Raw genomic sequence first — 20,505 nt, forward strand, 5'->3', positions numbered from 1 at the left:
GATAAATGCGAGGTGCTGCATTTTGGGAAAGTAAATCTTAGCAGGACTTATACACTTAATGGTAAGGTCCTAGGGAGTGTTGCTGAACAAAGAGACCTTGGAGTGCAGGCTCATAGCTCCTTGAAAGTGGAATCGCAGGTAGATAGGATAGTGAAGGAGCGTTTGGTATGCTTTCCATTATTGGTCAGAGTATTGAGTACAGGAGTTGGGAGGTCATGTTGTGGCTGTACAGGACATTGGTTAGGCCACTGTTGGAATATTGCGTGCAATTCCGGTCTCCTTCCTATCGGAAAGATGTTGTGAAACTTGAAAGGGTTCAGAAAAGATTCACAGGGATGTTGCCAGGGTTGGAGGATTTGAGCTACAGGGAGAGGCTGAACAGGCTGGGGCTGTTTTCCCTGGAGCGTCAGAAGCTGAGGGGTGACCTTCTAGAGGTTTTTCAAAATTATGAGGGGCATGGATGGATAAATAGGCAAAGTCTTTTCCCTGGGTCGGGGAGTCCAGAACTAGAGGGCATAGGTTTAGGGTGAGAGGGGAAGATATAAAAGAGACCTAAGGGGCAACTTTTTCACGCAGAGGATGGTATGTGTATGGAATGAGCTGCCAGAGGATGTGGTGGAGGCTGGTACAATTGCAACATTGAAGAGGCATTTGGATGGGTATATGAATAGGAAGGGTTTGGAGGGATATGGGCCAGGTGCTGGCAGGTGGGACTAGATTGCGTTGGGATATCTGGTCGGCATGGACGGATTGGACCGAAGGGTCTGTTTCCATGCTATACATCTCCAAGACTTGAAGTACTCATCTGGTTCACTTCTGGGGAAGGAAACTGGCACCCTTCATGTCGATATGTGACTCCACACCCACAGCAATGTGACTCCTAACTGCCCTCTGGGCAATTAGGGATGGGCAATAAATCCTGGCCTGACCAGTGATGTCCACGTCCTGTGAATGTTTTGTTTTTGAAAAGCCCCAGCTCTCTGGAGGGGTGTGCTAATGTCTCGGACTAGGTAGGTTAGAAAACTTTATCACTCAAACACTTATAGAGGCTCTTGTGCTGTGCTGGTAGTGTCCCTGCCACTAAGCTACAAGATTCAATTCCCCTGGCTTGGCTCCGGAGGTGTGTACATAAGAACTAGGAGCAGGACTGGGTCACCTGACCCTTTGAGCACATTCCGCATTCAATAAGATCATGGCTATTCCTAAAATGGACTCAGCTCCACTTACCCACCCTCTCACTGTATCCCTTAATTCCTTTACTGTTCAAAAAAAATCTATCTTTAGCTTTAAAAACGTTTACTGAAGTAGCACCAACTACTTCACTGGGCAGGGAATTCCATAGATTCACAACCCTCTGGGTGAAGATGTTCCTTCTCAATTCAGTCCTGAATCTGCTCCCCCTAATTTTATGGCTCTGCCCTCTTGTCCCAGTTTCACCCACCAGTGGAAACATCCTCTCTACTTTATCTTACCCATTCCCTTCATAGTTTTATATGTTTCTGTAAGATTCTCCCTCATTATTCTAAATTCTGATGAATATAATCCTAGTCTATTCAGTCTCTCCTCATAAGCCAACCCCCTCAACTTCAGAATCAACTCAGTGAACCTCCTCTGTACCCCCTCTAGTGCCAGTACATACTTTCTCAAGTAAGGAGACCAAAACTGCACACAGTACTCCAGGAGTGGCCTCACCAGCTCCCTGTGCAGCTGCAACATAAACCCCTGCTTTTAAACTCAATCTCTTTAGCAATGAAGGACAAAATTCCATTTGCCTTCCTAATTATCTATGGTACCTGCAGACCAACCTTCTGTGATTCATGCACAAGGACACCAGGTCCCTCTGCACAGCAGCATGCTGCAACCTTTTACCATTCAAATAATAGTCCTTTTTACTGTTACTCCTACCAAATTAGATGACTTCACATTTATTAACATTGTACTCCATCTGCCAGACCTTTGCCCACTCACTTAAAGTATCTATGTTCCTCTGCAAAGTTTCACAGTCCTCTTCACAATTTGCACTGCAACTCATAGAATATAGAACATTACAGCGCAGTACAGGCCCTTTGGCCCTTGATGTTGCACCAATCTCTGAAATCAATCTGAAGCCCATCTAACCTACACTATTCCATTCTTGTCCCTGTGTCTATCCAATGACCATTTAAATGCCCTTAAAGTTGGCGAACCTACTACTGTTGCAGGTAGTGTGTTCCATGCCCCTACTACTCTCTGAGTAAAGAAAATACGTCTGACATCTGTCCTGTATCTATCACCCCTCAATCTGAAGCTATGTCCCCTCGTGCTAGTCATCACCATTCTTGGAAAAAGGCTCTCCCTGCCCACCCTATCTAACCCTCTGATTATCTTGTATGTCTCAATTAAGTCTCCTCTCAACCTACTTCTCTCCAACGAAAACAGCCTCAAGTTCCTCAGCTTTTCCTCGTAAGACCTTCCCTCCATACCAGGTAACCTCCGAGTAAATCTCCTCTGAACCCTTTCCAAAGCTTCCACATCCTTCCTATTATGCACTGATCAGAACTGTACACAATACTTCACATGTGGATCTGCCAGATGTTTGTGCAGCTGCAGCATGATGTCATGGTTCTGAAACTCAATCCCTCTACCAATAAAAGCTAATACACTGTATGCCTTCTTAACAACCCTATCAACCTGGGTGGCAACTTTCAAGGATCTATGTACATGAGCACCAAGATCTCTCTGCTCATGAACATTACCAAGAATCTTACCATTAGCCCAGTACTTTGCATTCCTGTTACTCCTTCCAAAGTGAATCACCTCACACTTTTTCACATTAAACTCCATTAGCCACCTCTCAGCCTAGCTCTGCAGCTTATCTATGTCCCTCTGTAACCTATAACATCCTTCGTCACTATCCACAACTCTACCGACCTTAGTGTCATCTGCAAATTTACTAATCCATCCTTCTGTGCCCTCATCCAGGTCATTTATAATAATGACAAACAACAATGGAGCCAAAACAAATCCTTTTGGTACCCCACAAGTAACTGAACTCCAGGATGAATATTTCCCATCAACCACTGCCGTCTGTCTTCTTTCAGCTAGCCAATTTCTGATCCAAACCGTTTAAACCTCAATCCTGCGCCTCCGTATTTTCTGTCTAGCGTGGGGAACCTTATCAACCTGAAATCCATATACACCACATCAACTGCTTTACCCTCATTCACCTGTGTGGTCACCTTCTCAGAGAAATCAATGAGGTTTGCGAGATACGACCTACCCTTCACAAAACTATGTTGACTATCTCTAATCAACTTATTCATCTCTGGATGATTATAAATCCTATCTTTTATAACCTTTTCCAACACATTACCCACAACCGAAATAAAACTCACTGGTCTATAATTACCAGAATTGTCTCTACTCCCCTTCTTGAACGGGGGAACCATATTTGCCATCCTCCAGTCTTCTGGCACTACTCCTTTCGACAATGATGACGTAAAGATCAATGCCACAGGCTCAGCAATCTCCTCCCTGGCTTCCCAGAGAATCCTAGGGTAAATCCCATCCCGCCCAGAGGACTTATCCATTTTTACATTTTTCAGAATTGCTAACACCTCCTTCTTATGCACTCAATCCCATCTAGTCTAGTAGCCTGTATCTCAGTATTCTCCTTGACCACATTGTCTTTTTCTAGTGTGAATACTGACGTAAAGTATTCATTTAGCACTTCTCCTATCTCCTCTGACCCCACGCACAATTTCCCACTACTATGCTTGATTAGCCCTAATCTTACTCTAGCCATTCTTTTATTCCTGATATACCTGTAGAAAGCCTTAGGGTTTTCCTTGATTCTATCCACCAACAACTTCTCATGTCTTCTCCTGGCTCTTCTCAGCTCTCTCTTTAGGTCTTTCCTGGCTAACTTGTAACTCTGAAGCACCCTAACTGAGCGATAACACCCCATCCTAATATAAGCCTTTTTCTTTCTCTTGACAAGAGATCCAACTTCCTTAGTAAACCACGCCTCCCAGGCTCGACAACTTCCTCCCTGCCTGACCGGTACATATTTATCAATGACCCGCAGTAGCTGGTCCTTGAAGAAGCTCCACATTTCAACTGTGCTGATCCCCTGCAGTTTCTTTCCCCATCCTATACACCCTAAATCTTGCCTAATTGCATCATAATTGCCTTTCCCCCAGCTATAACCTTTGCCTTGTGATATGTTCATATCCCTTTCCATCACTTAAGTAAACAAAACCGAATTGTGGTCACTATCAACAAAGTGCTCACCTACCACCAAATTGAACACCTGGTCAGGTTACTTTCCCAGTACCAAATCTGACGTGGCCTTGTCCCTTGTTGGCCTGTCTGTGTACTGTGTCAGGAAACCCTCCCGCCCACATTGGACAACAACTGACCCATCTAAAGTACTTGAACTATAGTATTCCTAGTCAATATTTGGAAAGTTAAAGTCCCCCATAACAACTACCCTGTCACTTTCGCTCCTATCGAGGATCATCTTTGCTATCCTATCCTCTACATCTCTGGAACTATTTGGAGGCCTCTAGAAAACTCCCAACAGTGTAATCTCTCCTTTCCTGTTTCTAATCTCAGCCCATACTACCTCAGTAGATGAGTCCTCAAACGTCCTTTCTGCAACTGTAGTACTGTCCTTGACTAACAGTGCAACACCATCCCCTCTTTTACCATTTTCTCTGTTCTCACTGAAACATCTAAATCCTGGAACTTGCAACAACCATTCCTGTCCCTGCTCTATCCATGTCTCTGAAAAGCCACAACATCGAAATCCCAGGTGTCACAGTTTGCAGGTGACACTCATCTTAGTGTCATCTGCAAACTTACCTACATGTGGTCCCCAACTCCAAATCGTCTACGTAAATTGTGAATAATTGTGGTGCCCAACACCGATCCCTGAGGCATGTCACTGGTCTCTGATTGCCAGCCAGAATAGCACTCACTTATCCCCACTCTTTGCTTCCTGATAGTAAACCAATCCTCTATCCAAACAAATATCTTACCCATAATGCCATGCATCTTTATCTTATGCCATTTGTGCAGCACCTTGTCAAAAGCCTTTTAGAAATCTAGGTACACCACATCTACCGCATCCCCATTGTCCACCTTGCTTGTATTGTCTTCATAGAATTCCAAAAGGTTTGTTAAGCCATGACCTGCCCTTCATGAACCCTTGCTGCATCTACATAATATCACATCTGAAGAGGTTGAGTAGAAATACCTATGATACTCAACTATTGTGATACTTGCCAAATGGCAGCAAGATTCTAGTCTATTTCTGAGTGAAATGGTTTTCCCTAAATTCTTTATTGATGATGATTATGGTCTCCTTCACAAACGGTAGCATCTCCTATGCATATGCCCTTGATAATAAAGGTACTTGTTTAGTCATAAATCATAGCAAACAGCCCCAACCTGTTTTATTTTTCTCCTGGTAGATACAGACCTGGTATCACCTTGTGAATCATTATCACACCCCACTTGTCTGAACAAGTGCAGCTCCAACAACATTCAAGAAATTCAACACTATCCAGGACAAAGCAGCCCACTTAATTGGCACCACATCCACAAACATCCAGTCCCTCATCACCGGCGCTCCAGTAGCAGCAGTGTGTACTATCTACAAGAGGCACTGGAGAAATTCACCAAGGCTCCTTAGACAGCACCTTCCAAACCCACCACCACTTCCACCTGGAAGGACAAGGGCAACAGATACATGAGAACACCACCAGCTGCAAGTTCCCCTCCAAGTCAGTCACCATCCAGAGTTGGAAACATATTGCCGTTCCTTCAGTGTCTCTGTGTCAAAGTCCTTAATTCCTTCCCCAAGGGCATTGTGGGTCTGCTTACAGCACATGGACTGCAGCTGTTTGAGAAGGCAATTCCCCAACACCTTCTCAAGGGCAACTAGGGAAGGGCAATAAATGGTCAAGCAAGCAAAAATCATACCCTCCAAATGAATAAAAATGTATTTCCCCTCATGCAAGAATCTAGAACAAGAGGCAACAATTTCTGAATGAAGAATTGGGACAGAAATTTCCTCTCAGTGTTGAAATCTTTGGGATTCTCTTCTATAAGGAGGTGGGTCATTGAATATAATCAAAGGTGAGTTAGGAAGGTTTTTGAACTACATGTGAATCAAAGGTTAGGGGGCACGAAGAAACAGACCAACCATCATTGTACTGAATGTGAAAGCAGGATGGAAAGGCTGAAGGGCCGACACTTGCTCCAATTGCTTGTGTTCTTATAGAATGAAAGAGTGGCGATTGTATTGGAGGTGATATCTTGGCCTTGCCAGCTGTATCCAAAAGCAATTCACATAACCCACCACAAATTGGCTTTTCCCTCAAAACCCAACAATTTCTTTTCCTACTCCGATAATTTGCTAGCTCCTTTATGAAAGCCTCAGTTGAATCTCCCTCTATCACGCTCTCAGTCAGAGCATTCCAGACCATCCCTAATCACTTGCTGCCAGAGAGAAAAAAAAACATTTTTCCTCAACTCAGCTTTAAATCAATGTCTTGACCATTCCCACCAATGGGAATAGTTTCTCCCTGCCTGTTTGGTCCTGACTTCTCCCTACTTGGTAAACCTCAATTAAAGTTCCTCCTAATCTTCTCCTCCCCAAGGGGTTTCTCCAATCTATCCTTACAGCTAAAGTTCCTCATTCCTACAATATTTGCCACTCCCTCTGCAATGTCTTCATATCAATCCTAGTGCCTCCAGTTGAGGGCGAATCGATGTTTTTTTTAGCAGTTTTGTATAATTCATTGCTTGTGTTCTCTATGCTCCTTTTTATAAGCCCAGAATCCCATGTGAGGCCAGGCAGCATCCTAGGAGCAGGAGAATCGACGTTTCAGGCATACGCTGAAGAGCTTCAGGGCAGAGGAGATGACATGGGGGGTGCAGTGAGAGAGGGACTCACTGAGATCCTTGTAGAGGGAGGAGGAGAGCTTCTTCAAGGAAGGCATCCTTGCAAGAGGATTCGCAGTAAGGTTAAAATCAACTAGGAGAAAGTGAGGACTGCAGATGCTGGAGACCAGAGTTGAAAATTTTATTTTCTTTTAGCAGGAGAATTGACGTTTTGGGCATAAGCCCTTCTTCAGGAAACGTCGATTCTCCTGCTCCTCGGATGCTGCCTGGCCTGCTGTGTTTTTCCAGCACCACATTTTTCAACTCTGGTCTCCAGCATCTGCAGTCCTCACTTTCTCCCAGAATCCCATGTGAACCATTTTCCCAACCTGTCCTGCCACCTGCAATGATTCATACACACGTCCCCCCCTGTCTCTCCTCTGGAATTATCCCTTTTAATTTTAATTTCCTCTCCGCATTCTTTCCACCCAAAATGAATCATTTCTCACTTATCTGCATTAAATTTCACCTGTGATCTGTCTGCCTCTCTCTGAGCTTTTGAGGTTTACCACAATATTCCTCACTGTTCACAGGTTTGTGTCATCAGAACACTCAGAAATGAAATGTTGTGAGCCCCCACCCATCCCCCCACCCAGTGTTCCTCATGAATGTACATATATCAGGAAGGCATGGCCTGAACTCACAACCCCAAGGAACCCCATTATATATTCACTCCTGGCTGGAGAATATCCATTTTTAAGCTCTTACATGTGCTCTAACCACAAGTTTACAGAATTTTAACGTAACTTAGATTTATCTTTCACTGTCATCTTTCATCTCCCTTAGCATCTGCAAGAGAGCAGCAGCAAATACAAGGGGGCGATATTGAACCAATGTTATAGGAACACCCAGCGAGAGATAAACTATTAGACTATGCTCATTCATGGCGAAAGTGAGTACTGCAGATGGTGGAGATTAGAGGCAAGAGTTTGGTGCTGCAAAAGCACAGCAGATCAGGCAGCATCCGAGGAGCAGGAAAATTGACGTTTCGACATTCCTGGCCTGAAACATCGATTTTCCTGCTCCTCAGATGCTGTCTGACGTACTGTGCTTTTCCAGCACCATACTCTCGACTCTATGCTCATTAATGGCCAAAGCTTAAGCTCCCTTAGGTCCCTCTGATGCACAACTTTGGACATGAAACTAACATAGAGTCATAGAGTCATCGAGATGTATAGCACAGAAACAGACCCTTCGGTCCAACCTGTCCATGCCGACCAGATATCCCAACCCAATCTAGTCCCACCTGCCAGCACCCAGCCCATATCCCTCCAAACCCTTCCAATTCATATACCCATCCAAATGCCTCTTACTTGAGTGCACGAGCTGCCAAAAATGCTGAGAAGTTAACTCTTGTGTGTGTGTGTGTGTGTGTATGTGTGTGTGTGTGTGTGTGTGTGTGTATGTGTGTATTTGTGTTTGTGTGTGTGGGTGTGTGAGAGTGTGTGTATGTGTCTGTGTGTAGGTGTGTGGATGAGTGAGGTGTGTGTGTGTGTGGGAGCGCGAGTGAGTGGGTGTGTGAGTGGGTGTGTGTGTGGATGTGGGTGTATGTGAGTGGGTATATGTGTGTGTTAGTGGGTGTATGTGTGTGTGTGCGGATGTGGGTGTATGTTAGTGGGTGTGGGTGTGTGTGTGTATATGGTGTGTGTGTGGGTGTTAGTGTGTGTGTGTCTGTGTGTGTATGTGAGTGGGTGGGTGTGGGTGTGTGTGGTTGTGAGTGGGTGTGTGTGCGTGCATGTGGGTGTGGGTGTGTGTGTGAGGGTGTGGGTGGGTGTGCGTGTGTGAGTGTGCGTGTGTGTGTTTGAGTGGGTGTGGGGGTGGGTGTGTATGGGTGTGTGTGGATGGGTGGGTATGTGTGAGGGTGTGGGTGTGTGTGTATGTGAGTGGGTGGGTGTGGGTGTGGGTGTGTGTAGAGGTGTATGTGTGTATGTGAGTGTGTGTCTGTGTGTATGAGAGTGGTTGTGAGTGGGTGTGTGTGAGTGTGTGTGTGTATGTGGGTGTGTGTGTGTATGTGGGTGTCTGTGTATGTGTGTGTGTGGGTGTGTGTGGTATGTGAGTGGGTGTGTGTGCGTGTGTGAGTGTGCGTATGTGTGTTTGAGTGGGTGTGGGTGGGTGTGTGTGTGCGTGTGTGAGTGGGTGTGTGTGTGGGTGCGGGTGGGTATGCGTGTGGGTGTGTGTGTGTGTGTGGATGGGTGGGTATGTGTGAGGGTGTGGGTGTGTGTGTGTGTGTGAGTGGGTGCGGGTGTGTGTGTGTGTGTGAGTGGGTGCGGGTGTGTGTGTTTGTGTGGGTGTGTGTGTGGGCGTGTGCGCGTGTGTGTGTGTGGGGGTGTGCGTGTGTGTGAGGGTGGGGGTGTGTGTGGGTGTGAGTGTGTGTGTGTGGGGGTGTGTGTGAATGTGGGTGTGTTTGTGTGGGTGTGTGTGTGTGGGCAGGTGTCTGTGTATGTGGGTGTGTGTGGGCGTGTGTGTGCGTGGGTGTGTGTATGTGAGTGGGTGTGTGTGTGTGGGCGTCTGTGTGTGGGTGGGTGTGTGTAAAGGTGTGTGTGTGGATGTGAGTGGGTTGGTGTGTGTGTGGGTGTGTGTAGAGGTGTGTGTGTATGTGAGTGGGTGGGTATGTGTGTGTGGGAGTGTGTAGAGGTGTGTGTGGATGTGAGTGGGTGTGTGTGTGTGTGTGTGTATGTGAGTGGGTGGGAGTGTGTGTGGGTGTGTGTGTGTGTATATGTGAGTGGGTGGATGTGTGTGTGGGTGTGTGTGAATGTGAGTGGGTGGGTGTGTGGGTGTGTTAGAGGTGTGTGTGTATATGTGAGTGGGTGGATGTGTGTGTGTGGGTGTGTGTGTATGTGAGTGGGTGTGTGTGTGTGGGTGTGTGTAGAAGTGTATGTATGTATGTGAGTGGGTGCGTGTGTGTGTGTATGTGAGTGGGTGGGTGTGGGTGTGGGTGTGTGTGTGTGAGTGTGAGTGTGTGTGTGTATGTGGGTGTGTGTGTGTGTATGTGGGTGTGTGTGTATGTGTGTGTGGATGGGTGTGGTATGTGAATGGGTGGGTGTGGGTGTGCGTATGTGTGTGTGTGGGTGTTTGTGTGTGTGTGTGTATGTGAGTGGGTGTGTGTGTGTGTATGTGGGTGTGTGGGTTTGTGTGTGTGTGTGTGTGTGTGTATGTGTGTGTGTGTGTATATGTGTGTGTGTATGTGAGTGGGTGTGTGTGTGTGTGGGTGTGTGTGTGTGGGGGGGGGGGGGGGGGGGGAGGGGGGTGTGTGCTTACCCACTCTTTTTAAAGCATTTTTTTCTGTAAATTTTTCCAATAGGAAGACACACCATTTCACATCAATCCATACGTTAGTAACAAAGAGAGACTGCGAGAGTGGGACTAGAAACAGGATGGAGGACCACAGGAAATACGAATGTTGATATGATAGATGTCATATTTCGGGTCCAATCATTTGAAAATCACAAAAACACAAAATTCCTACTTTGCTACAATAAAACAAAGAACTGAGGATGCCAAATATCAGAAACTAGAATCTCAGCAGGTCTAGCAGCATCTGTGGAGAGAGAAACAGAGTTAATGTTTTGAGTCCAGTGACCCTTCTTCGGAACTGGAGAGGTTCTGAAGGAGGGTCACTGGACCTGAAACGTTAACTCCTTTTCTCTCTTTACTGATGCTGCTCGACCTGCTGAGATTCTCCAGCAACTTCCATTTTTGTTTACGTAAAATGGTGGGATAATACATTTTCCAGACACAGAATTAACCACAGAGATGTTGCAAGTAAACTCATAGTTCAATACAATATTAAACTAAAATGCACAAACACAAAAATCACTATTTCCTGTTGTATCCAAAATTCTTCTTGGGCAACAAATGACAATATTCTTATACAAGAAACATTTTAGGCAGCTCAGCATTAAGAATCCTTCGAATCTTTTGAAAAATCAAGTCTATTTGTTTCCTAACAAGATGAAGTTACACTCATTGAATTGTTAATATAGATAAGTGAAGTTAGCAAACCTGTTTTACTATGCTGGCAGGATAGGATAGGATTCAAGATTAGAGTGGTGCTGGAAAAGCACAGCAGGTCAGGCAGCATTGAAGGAGCAGGAAAATCGACGTTTCAGGCAAAAGTCCTTCATCAGGCTACTGCCTGACCTGCTGTGCTTTTCCAGCACCACACTCTCAACTCTAATCTCCAGCATCTGCAGTCCTCACTTTTGCCCAGGATAGGATAGGATGTCCAATTAATCCCCCCCACCCCGCCATCAATATTCCTGGCACTGTCAGCAGGGACAGCACCAGCACTGAGGTTTGATCTGCTCAACAGGGCTAAACTGTTTCCTGTTTAAATATAATGATGGCTTGAAATGTAGAACTCAGCTGTAGCCCTCACCCGTCCTATTCCACCCACCACCCACCACCCACTCCCCCCCAGCCTTTTATTTTTCTTCCTCTGCAATTAAGCTTAGAATATGGAGAGGTCTGGCTAGAGTGGACATGATGAAGATGTTTCCACCAGTAGGAGAGACGAGGACCTGAGGGCACAGTCTCAGAGCGAAGGGACGACCCTTTCTAACGAAGATGAGGGGGACTTTCTTCAGCCAGAGGGTGGTGAATCTGTGGAACTCGTTGCCACAGAGGGCTGTGGGGGCCAAGTCACTGAGTGTATTTAAGACAAAGATAGATAGGTCTTTGATTGGTATGGGGATGAAGGGTTACAGGGAAAGGACAGGAGAATGGGATTGGGAAACATGTCAGCCATGATTGAATGGTGGAACAGACTCAATGGGCCAAATGGCCTAATTCTGCCCCTATATCTTATGGTTTTATGGTCATGTACATATCATTCCCTACTTCCAGACTGTATGTAGCTGAGATTAATCCCTCCTTCCTGTTCACCCATCACTTATAATTACAAGAAACTGTTCAGGAGGAGGAGTGTGTATGGGGGTTTGCACAGATACATCACCACATGAGGAGACTATTCAGCCCCTTGAACACACACCTCCATCCAATCTAAACCTCACCTCATTCCCTTGCCTTTGCTCCAGAGCTCTGAGTACCTCCATCCAGCAACAATTTATTGATCTCAGGTTTGAACGTTTCAGTGGGACCTCCCCCAACGCCAACTGTTTGTTGGGGAAAAATATTTTCTTCTGCATGAAAATCGACAAAAAAACTCGAGCTCTGCTGATTGCGTGGCACAGGGCGTAAAAAAGCCAAGATGCCCATTTAACTGCGACACAGACTGCATCAGTTTACCAATATCTGAAGCAAAACTGATCACTAATAATGTTTTTACTGCCCACATCATCACTGAAAGCTTCCAGTACAATACACAGTATTTAACTCACACGATTGTAAAATGGCAGAAGAAATAAAACAGAAAAATAAATCCACCCACGCTTCCTCCCCTAGGTTTCTGAAGATGCAGAACTCACCTGCAGGTTTCATGTAATATTGCTCTATATCTGACATGTCGGTTTGTAGTACACACTCAAGATAGCTGAGGATAACTTTCCTACTGTAGTAATATCTCATGCCCAATAGTAAGGTGGGCACACAGCAGGTCAGCAGCGCGGACTTGGTCAGATAAAAGCACATTACTATGGAGACAAGGGAGAGAAATAAACGATACCTGTCAGAAAAGAGAATGAAGTGTTTATTTCGGAACAACCCCAATGGACACACACACACACGCACACACACACACACACATACACAAACACACGCATACACACGCATTCACACACACATATATATCAAAATCTATACATATACTGCCCATATTGATGTTTGGAAAGTAATAATTCCTCTATATATTTGTGTATATACTTACATAACTCGTTGTCTTAACTGCAGGAGATGTTCGCAAGAGTCCCCAAACAGAATTATGTACTGCGTTTTATTTAAAGCTGCTCTATCATCAAAACTGACCACATCATTTAAGCAACAGTTCAGTCAATTTGTTAATACAGGCCCGGTGAAGAGGCATAGCAAACCGAGTGGCATCTTCTATCGTGATGTTCTTACCTCATTACACACTGTGTCTTCACATTTAATATTATATCAGCACGCTGCTCAGAAACCTGACATTGTTTGAAACAGAGTCTGCAGTGGGATTAGGAGCAATCTTTGGCTGTATTGCAATTTTTAATGTTAATATTTGTTCATCACAGCTCAGCTACCTTCTTCTCTCCACTGAGCCCACCCTCAGCTCAGCCGAACCAGTGGGACTGCACAGTAGGCCACAGCATGTGTGCTCAACTATCCCACCACCAGCACCCACACAACCCATCCCCCCGCCCCACACACACGCACCCACATTGATCACACACACAACCCACCCCCCCGCCCCCACACACACGCCCCCACACCCCACCCACACACACACTCCCACACACACACCCACACACACACACATCCCCACACACACACACTCCCACACACACACCCACACACACACATCCCCACACACACACACTCCCACACACGCCCCCACACAAACGCCCCCACACCCCCCCCACACACACACACTCTCCCACACACACATACCCACACACACACACTCCCACACACACTCCCACACACACACCCACACACACACATGCCCCACACACACCCACCCCCACCCCCACACAGACCCACACACACCCCACACACACACACCCACACACACACATCCACACACACCCACACTCCCCTCTACACACACACCCACACCCACACACACACCCACACCTACACACATACATGCCCCCACACACACCCAACCCCACACAGACCCACACACACACATGCCCCACACACACCCACCCCCACACAGACCCACACACACGCCCCCACACACACCCACCCCCACACACCCCACACACACACACACGCGCCCCCACACACACACCCCCACACACTCCACACACACACTCACCCACACACACACACACCCACACACACACATCCCCACACACACACATGCCCCACACACACCCACCCCCACACAGACCCACACACACGCCCCCACACACACCCACCCCCACACACCCCACACACACACACACGCGCCCCCACACACCCACCCCCACACACTCCACACACACACTCACCCACACACACACACACCCACACACACACATCCCCACACACACACATGCCCCACACACACCCACCCCCACACAGACCCACACACACACCCACACACACACACGCACACACACACACCACCACACACACGCCCCACACACCCCACACACACACACACCCACACAAACAAACCCCACACACACATACATCCCCACACACACACATGCCCCACACACCCCCACCCCCACACAGACCCACACACACACCCACACACACACCCACACACACACACATACACATCCTCACACACACACACACTCCATACACACACACTCCCCCCAACACACACACCCACACTCACACCCACCCACCCACACAAACACACATCCACACCCACACACGCCCCCCTCCACACACACACACCCACACACACACATCCACACACACCCACACCCACACTCCCCTCTACACACACACACCCACACCCACACCACACACACACCCACACCCACACACACCCCCCACACACACTCCCCGACACACACTCCCACACACACACACACCCACCTACACACACACAAATACACATCCACACCCACACACGCCCCCCCACACACACAACCCCACACACACACATCCACACACACCCACACCCACACATTCCTCTACACACACACCCACACACACCCCCACACCCACACACACATCCACACACACACACACACACACCCACACCTCCCCCACACACTCCACCTACACACACCCACACACACACACCCACACAGCCCCCCCAAACACACACACACCCATGCCCCCCCCACACACCCCACACACCCACACACACCCACACACCCGCACACAGACACACCCACACCCACCCACACACACACACCCACACACACGCAACCCCACATCCACATACATCAACACACATAGACACACACACACATACACCCACATACATCTACACACACACACCCCACACACCCACACACCCCCACACACACCCACACCCACGCACACCCACACACCCACACACCCACATACATCTACACACACAGACACACCGACACACACCCACATACATCTACACATACAGACACACCCACACCCACCCACACACACATCCATACACACACCCCTCTGCACACACACACACACCCACACACACCCACATCCACACACACACACACACACACACACTCCCACACACACATCCACACACATAGACACACCCACACACACTCCAGACACACACATCCACACATCCACCCACACACACCCACACACCCATATACCCACACACACAGACACACACACACCCACACACCCACATGCATCTACACACATAGACACACCCACACACCCACACCCACACAGCCCTCTGCGCATACACCCCCCACACACACCCACATCCACACACACCCCCACACACACCCCCACACAGACATCCACACACACACCCACACCTACACACCCCTCAGACACCCACACCCACACACATACACCCACACACCCATATACCCACAAACACAGGCACACCCACACACACCAACATACATCTACACACAGACACATCCACACACAGACACACCCACACCCACATACACACCCACCCACATATATCTACACACACAGACACACACACCCACATACATCTATACACACAGACACACCCACACACACACCCACACAGACACACACCCATCCACACCCACACCCACACACACACCCCACACACACACCCACACACCCACATACATCTACACACACAGACACACCCACACACCCACACAGCCACATACATCTACACACACAGACACAGCCACACACACCCACACACACACCCTCCCACACACACACACCCCACACACACCCCCACACACACCCACACACCGACATGAATCTAGACACACAGAAACACCCACATCCACCCATACCCACACACACCGACACACATCCACACAAACACATACACACACACCCACGCACCCACATACATCTACACACATATGCACCCTCCCACACACACACCCACACACTTACACATGCACAACCCACACACACTAACACACACCCTCACACAGCCCTACACGAATGCACACACAAACTCACACTTACACACACACATGCCCAGACACATACATGCTCACACATACCCACACACACCCACACACACACTCACTCACACACACACTACCACACACACACTCACACACACACACACAATGTGCAATATCCACCCCCCACACCACATGTAATACACGTATACTGTTATCCATTTACTGTTACCCTTACTCATATAGCATTTACATAGTACCGTTCCCCATGGATCATTAGCATTTTTCCTCTTCCCCGTGTTCCTTACCCAGTTTCTTTTTACCAATGGACCCTCACACATACACCCCCACACACACATCCCTCCTACACACACATACTCCCCTCCCCACACACACACCCACACACAAACACACACACACACCCCATGACCCCACACGCACACATACACTCACATAGACACAGACACAGACACACACACACATCCCCCCACACACATACTCCCCCCCACACACACATACCCCCCCCACACACAAACACACACACACCCCCAGATGCACACATACGCACACACACACTCACACAGACACACACACAAATTCCCCTCAACACATATACACACACACACACAGACACATATCCCCCCAACACACACACTCCCACATACCCCTCCCACACACACATATGCTCACGCACACACACACTCAAACAGGGCCTGGGTACATGGGTGTGGGTACATGGGTCTGGGTACACGGTATGGGAAGGAGTCTGGGTACATGGGTCTGGGCACATGGTATGGGAAAATCTGGGTACATGGGTCTGGGTAAATGGGCTTGGGTACATGGTATGAGAAAGGGTGTGGGAACATGGATCTGGGTGCATTGTTTGGATACATGGGCCTGGGCACATGGTATGCGAAGAATATGGGTACATGGGTCTGGGTACATGGTATGGGAGAGAGTCTGGGCTCGTGGGTATGGGTATATGGGTCTGGGTACATGGCTCTGGGTATATCGGTCTGGGTAAATGGGTCTGGGTACATGGGCTTGGGTACATTGTACGGGAAAGAGTCTGGGCACATGGGTATGTGCATATGGGTCTGGGTACATGGGTCTGGGTACATGGGTCAGGGTACATGGGACTAGGTACATGGTATGGGAAGAGTCTGAGTACATGGACTTGGGTACATGGTATGGGAAAGAGTCTGGGTACATGGGTCTGGTTATATGGGTCTGGGTACATGGGTCTGGTACATGGGCCTGGGTACATGGTGTGGGAGAGTCTGGGTACATGGGTTTGGGTACATGGTATGGGAAGAGTCTGGGTACATGGGTCTGGGTATATGGGTCTGGGTATATGGTATGGGAAAGAGTCTGGGTATATGGGATGGTAAAACGTCTGGGTACATGGGTTTGGGTACATTATATGGAAAGAGTCTGGGTACATAGGTCTGGGTACATGGATCTGGGTACATGGTATGGCAAAGAGTCTGGATATATGGGTCTCGGTACGTGGGTCTGGGTGCATGGGTCTGGGTACATGGGCTTGGGTACATGGTATAGGAAAGGGTGTGGGTACATGGGTCTGGTTACATGGTATGGGAAAGTCTGGGTACATGGGTCTGGGTATATGGGTCTGGGTTAATGGTATGGGTACACGGGTCTGGGTACATGTGTCTGGGTATATGTTTTGGGAAAGAGTCTGGATACATGGATCTGGGTACAAGGTATGGGAAATTCTGGGTACATGGGTCTGGGTACATGGGCTTGGGTACATGGTATGTGAAAGTCTGGGCACATGGGTCTGGCTACATGGTATGGAAAAGTCTGGGTACATGCGCCTGGGTAAATGGGTCTGGGTATATCGGTCAGGGTACATGGGTCTGGGTAGATGGGCTTGGGTACATGGTATGGGAAAGAGTCTGGACACATGGGTATGTGTATATGGGTCTGGGTACGTGGGTCTGGGTACATGGGTCTAGGTACATGGTATGGGAAGAGTCTGGGTACATGGACTTGGGTACATGGTATGGGAAAGAGTATGGGTACATGGGTCTGGGTACATGGTAAGGGAGGGAGTCTGGGCACATGGACTTGGATACATGGTATGGGAAAGAGTATGGGTGCATGGTCTGGATATATGGGTCTGGGTACATGGGTCTGGTATATGCGCCTGGGTACATGGGTCGGGGTACATGGTATGGGAAGAATCTGGGTACATGGGTTTGGGTACATGGTATGGGAAGAGTCTGGGTACATGGGTCTGGGTATATGGGTCTGGGTACATGGTATGGGAAAGAGACTGGGTATATGGGATGGGAAAAAGTCTGGGTACATGGGTTTTGGTACATTGTATGGAAAGAGTCTGGGTACACAGGTCTGGGTACATGGATCTGGGTACATGGTATGGCAAAGAATCTGGATATATGGGTCTGGGTGCATGGGTCTGGGTACATGGGCTTGGGTACATGGTATGGGAAAGGGTGTGGGTACATGGATCTGGTTATATGGTATGGGAAGGTCTGGGTATATGGGTCTGGGTATATGGGTCTGGGTACATGGTATGGGTACACGGGTCTGGGTACATGTGTCTGGGTATATGTTTTGGGAAAGAGTCTGGATACATGGATCAGGGTACAAGGTCTGGGAAAGTCTGGGTACATGGGTCTGGGTACATGGGTCTGGGTGCATGGGCCTGGGTACATGGGCTTGGGTACATGGTATGGGAAAGGCTGAGAGTACTTGGGTCTGGTTACATGGCGCGGGAAAGAGTCTGGGCACATGGATCTGGGTGCATTGGCCTGGGTACATGGTATGGGAAGAGTCTGGATACTTGGACTTGGGCACATGGTATGGGAAAGAGTATGGGTACACGGGTCTGGGTACATGGTATGGGAGAGAGTCTGGGCTCATGGGTATGGGTATATGGGTCTGGGTACATGGGTCTGGGTATATATCGGTCTGGATACATGGGTCTGTGTACTTGGGCTAGGGTACATGGTATGGGAAGAGTCTGGGTACATGGACTTGGGTACATGGTATGGGAAAGAGTATGGGTACATGGGTCTGGATACATGGAATGGGAGAGAGTCTGGGCACATGAGTATGGATATATGGGTCTGGGTACATGTATGGAAAAGGGTGTGGGTACATGAGGCTGGGTGCATGGGGCTGGGTACATGGTATGGGAAGGTCTAGGTACATGGATCTGGGTACATTGGTCTGGGTACATGGTATGGGAAAGTCTGAGTACATGGGTCTGGGTACATGGTATGGGAAGGAGTCTGGGTAAATGGGTCTGGGTACATGGGTTTGGGTACATGGTACGGGAAGTCTCTGGGTACATTGGTTTGGGTACATGGTATGGGATGAGTCCGGATACATGGGTTTGTACATGGTATGGAAAGTCTGGGTACATGGTATGGGAACGTCTGGGTACATGTGTCTGGGTACATGGTATGGGAACATCTGGGTACATGGGTCTGGGTACATGGGCTTGGGTACATGGTATGGGAAAGGGTGTGGGTACATGGGTCTGGTTACATGGTATGGGAAAGTCTGGGAACATGGGTCTGGGTATATAGGTCTGGGTACATGGGTCTGGGTGCATGGGTCTGGATACATGGGTCTGGGTACATGGTATGGGGACATGGGTCTGGGTACATGTGTCTGGGTATATGTTTTGGGAAAGAGTCTGGATACATGGATCTGGGTACAAGGTATGGGAAATTCTGGGTACATGGGTCTGGGTACATGGGCTTGGGTACATGGTATGGGAAAGTCTGGGCACATGGGTCTGGCTACATGGTATGGGAAATTCTGGGTACATGGGTCTGGGTATTTCGGTCTGGGTACATGGGCCTGGGTAGATGGGCTTGGGTACATGGTATGGGAAAGAGTCTGGGCACATGGGTATGTGTATATGGGTCTGGGTACATGGGTCTGGGTACATGGGTCTAGGTACATGGTATGGGAAGAGTCTGGGTACATGGACTTGGATACATGGTATGGGAAAGAGTATGGGTACATGGGTCTGGGTACATGGGTCTGGGTATATTGGTCTGGGTACATGGGTCTGGGTACATGGGTCTGGGAAGAGTCTGGGTACATGGATTTGGGTACATGGTATGGGAAAGTCTGGGCACATGGGTCTGGCTACATGGTATGGGAAAGTCTGGGTACATGGGCCTGGGTACATGGGTCTGGGTACATGGGCTTGGGTACATGGTATGGGAAAGAGTCTGGGCACATGGGTATGTGTATATGGGTCTGGGTACATGGGTCTGGGTATATCAGTCTGGGTATATGGGTATGGGCACATGAGTCTGGCTACATGGTATGGGAAGAGTCTGGGTACCTGGATTTGGGTACTTAGTATGGGAAGAGTCTGGGTACATGGGTCTGGTTATATGGGTCAGGGTACATGGTATGGGAAAGAGTCTGGATACATGGG

The 20,505-nt window shown here is 48.3% G+C and overlaps 1 protein-coding gene across 2 annotated transcripts in view; it reads right to left on the reverse strand.

Moving 5' to 3' along the window:
- Positions 1-20,505, reverse strand: part of aspnat (aspartate N-acetyltransferase) — a 112,479-nt gene that overhangs the window by 87,765 nt on the left and 4,209 nt on the right. For both annotated transcript variants that reach the window (XR_015751398.1, XM_087974625.1), the window contains exon 2: positions 12,357-12,521. Coding sequence is in view for 1 of the 2 variants with exons in the window: in XM_087974625.1 (XP_087830751.1) it covers positions 12,357-12,521 (165 nt within the window). In the remaining variant the exon portion in view is untranslated. The remainder of the gene's footprint in view (positions 1-12,356; positions 12,522-20,505) is intronic.

The sequence above is a fragment of the Chiloscyllium plagiosum genome, unplaced genomic scaffold (genome assembly GCF_037043375.1).
Source record: "Chiloscyllium plagiosum isolate Xiang-an unplaced genomic scaffold, Cpla_swu_hap1 HiC_scaffold_2, whole genome shotgun sequence".
In the NCBI taxonomy this organism is placed as follows: Eukaryota; Metazoa; Chordata; class Chondrichthyes; order Orectolobiformes; family Hemiscylliidae; genus Chiloscyllium; species Chiloscyllium plagiosum.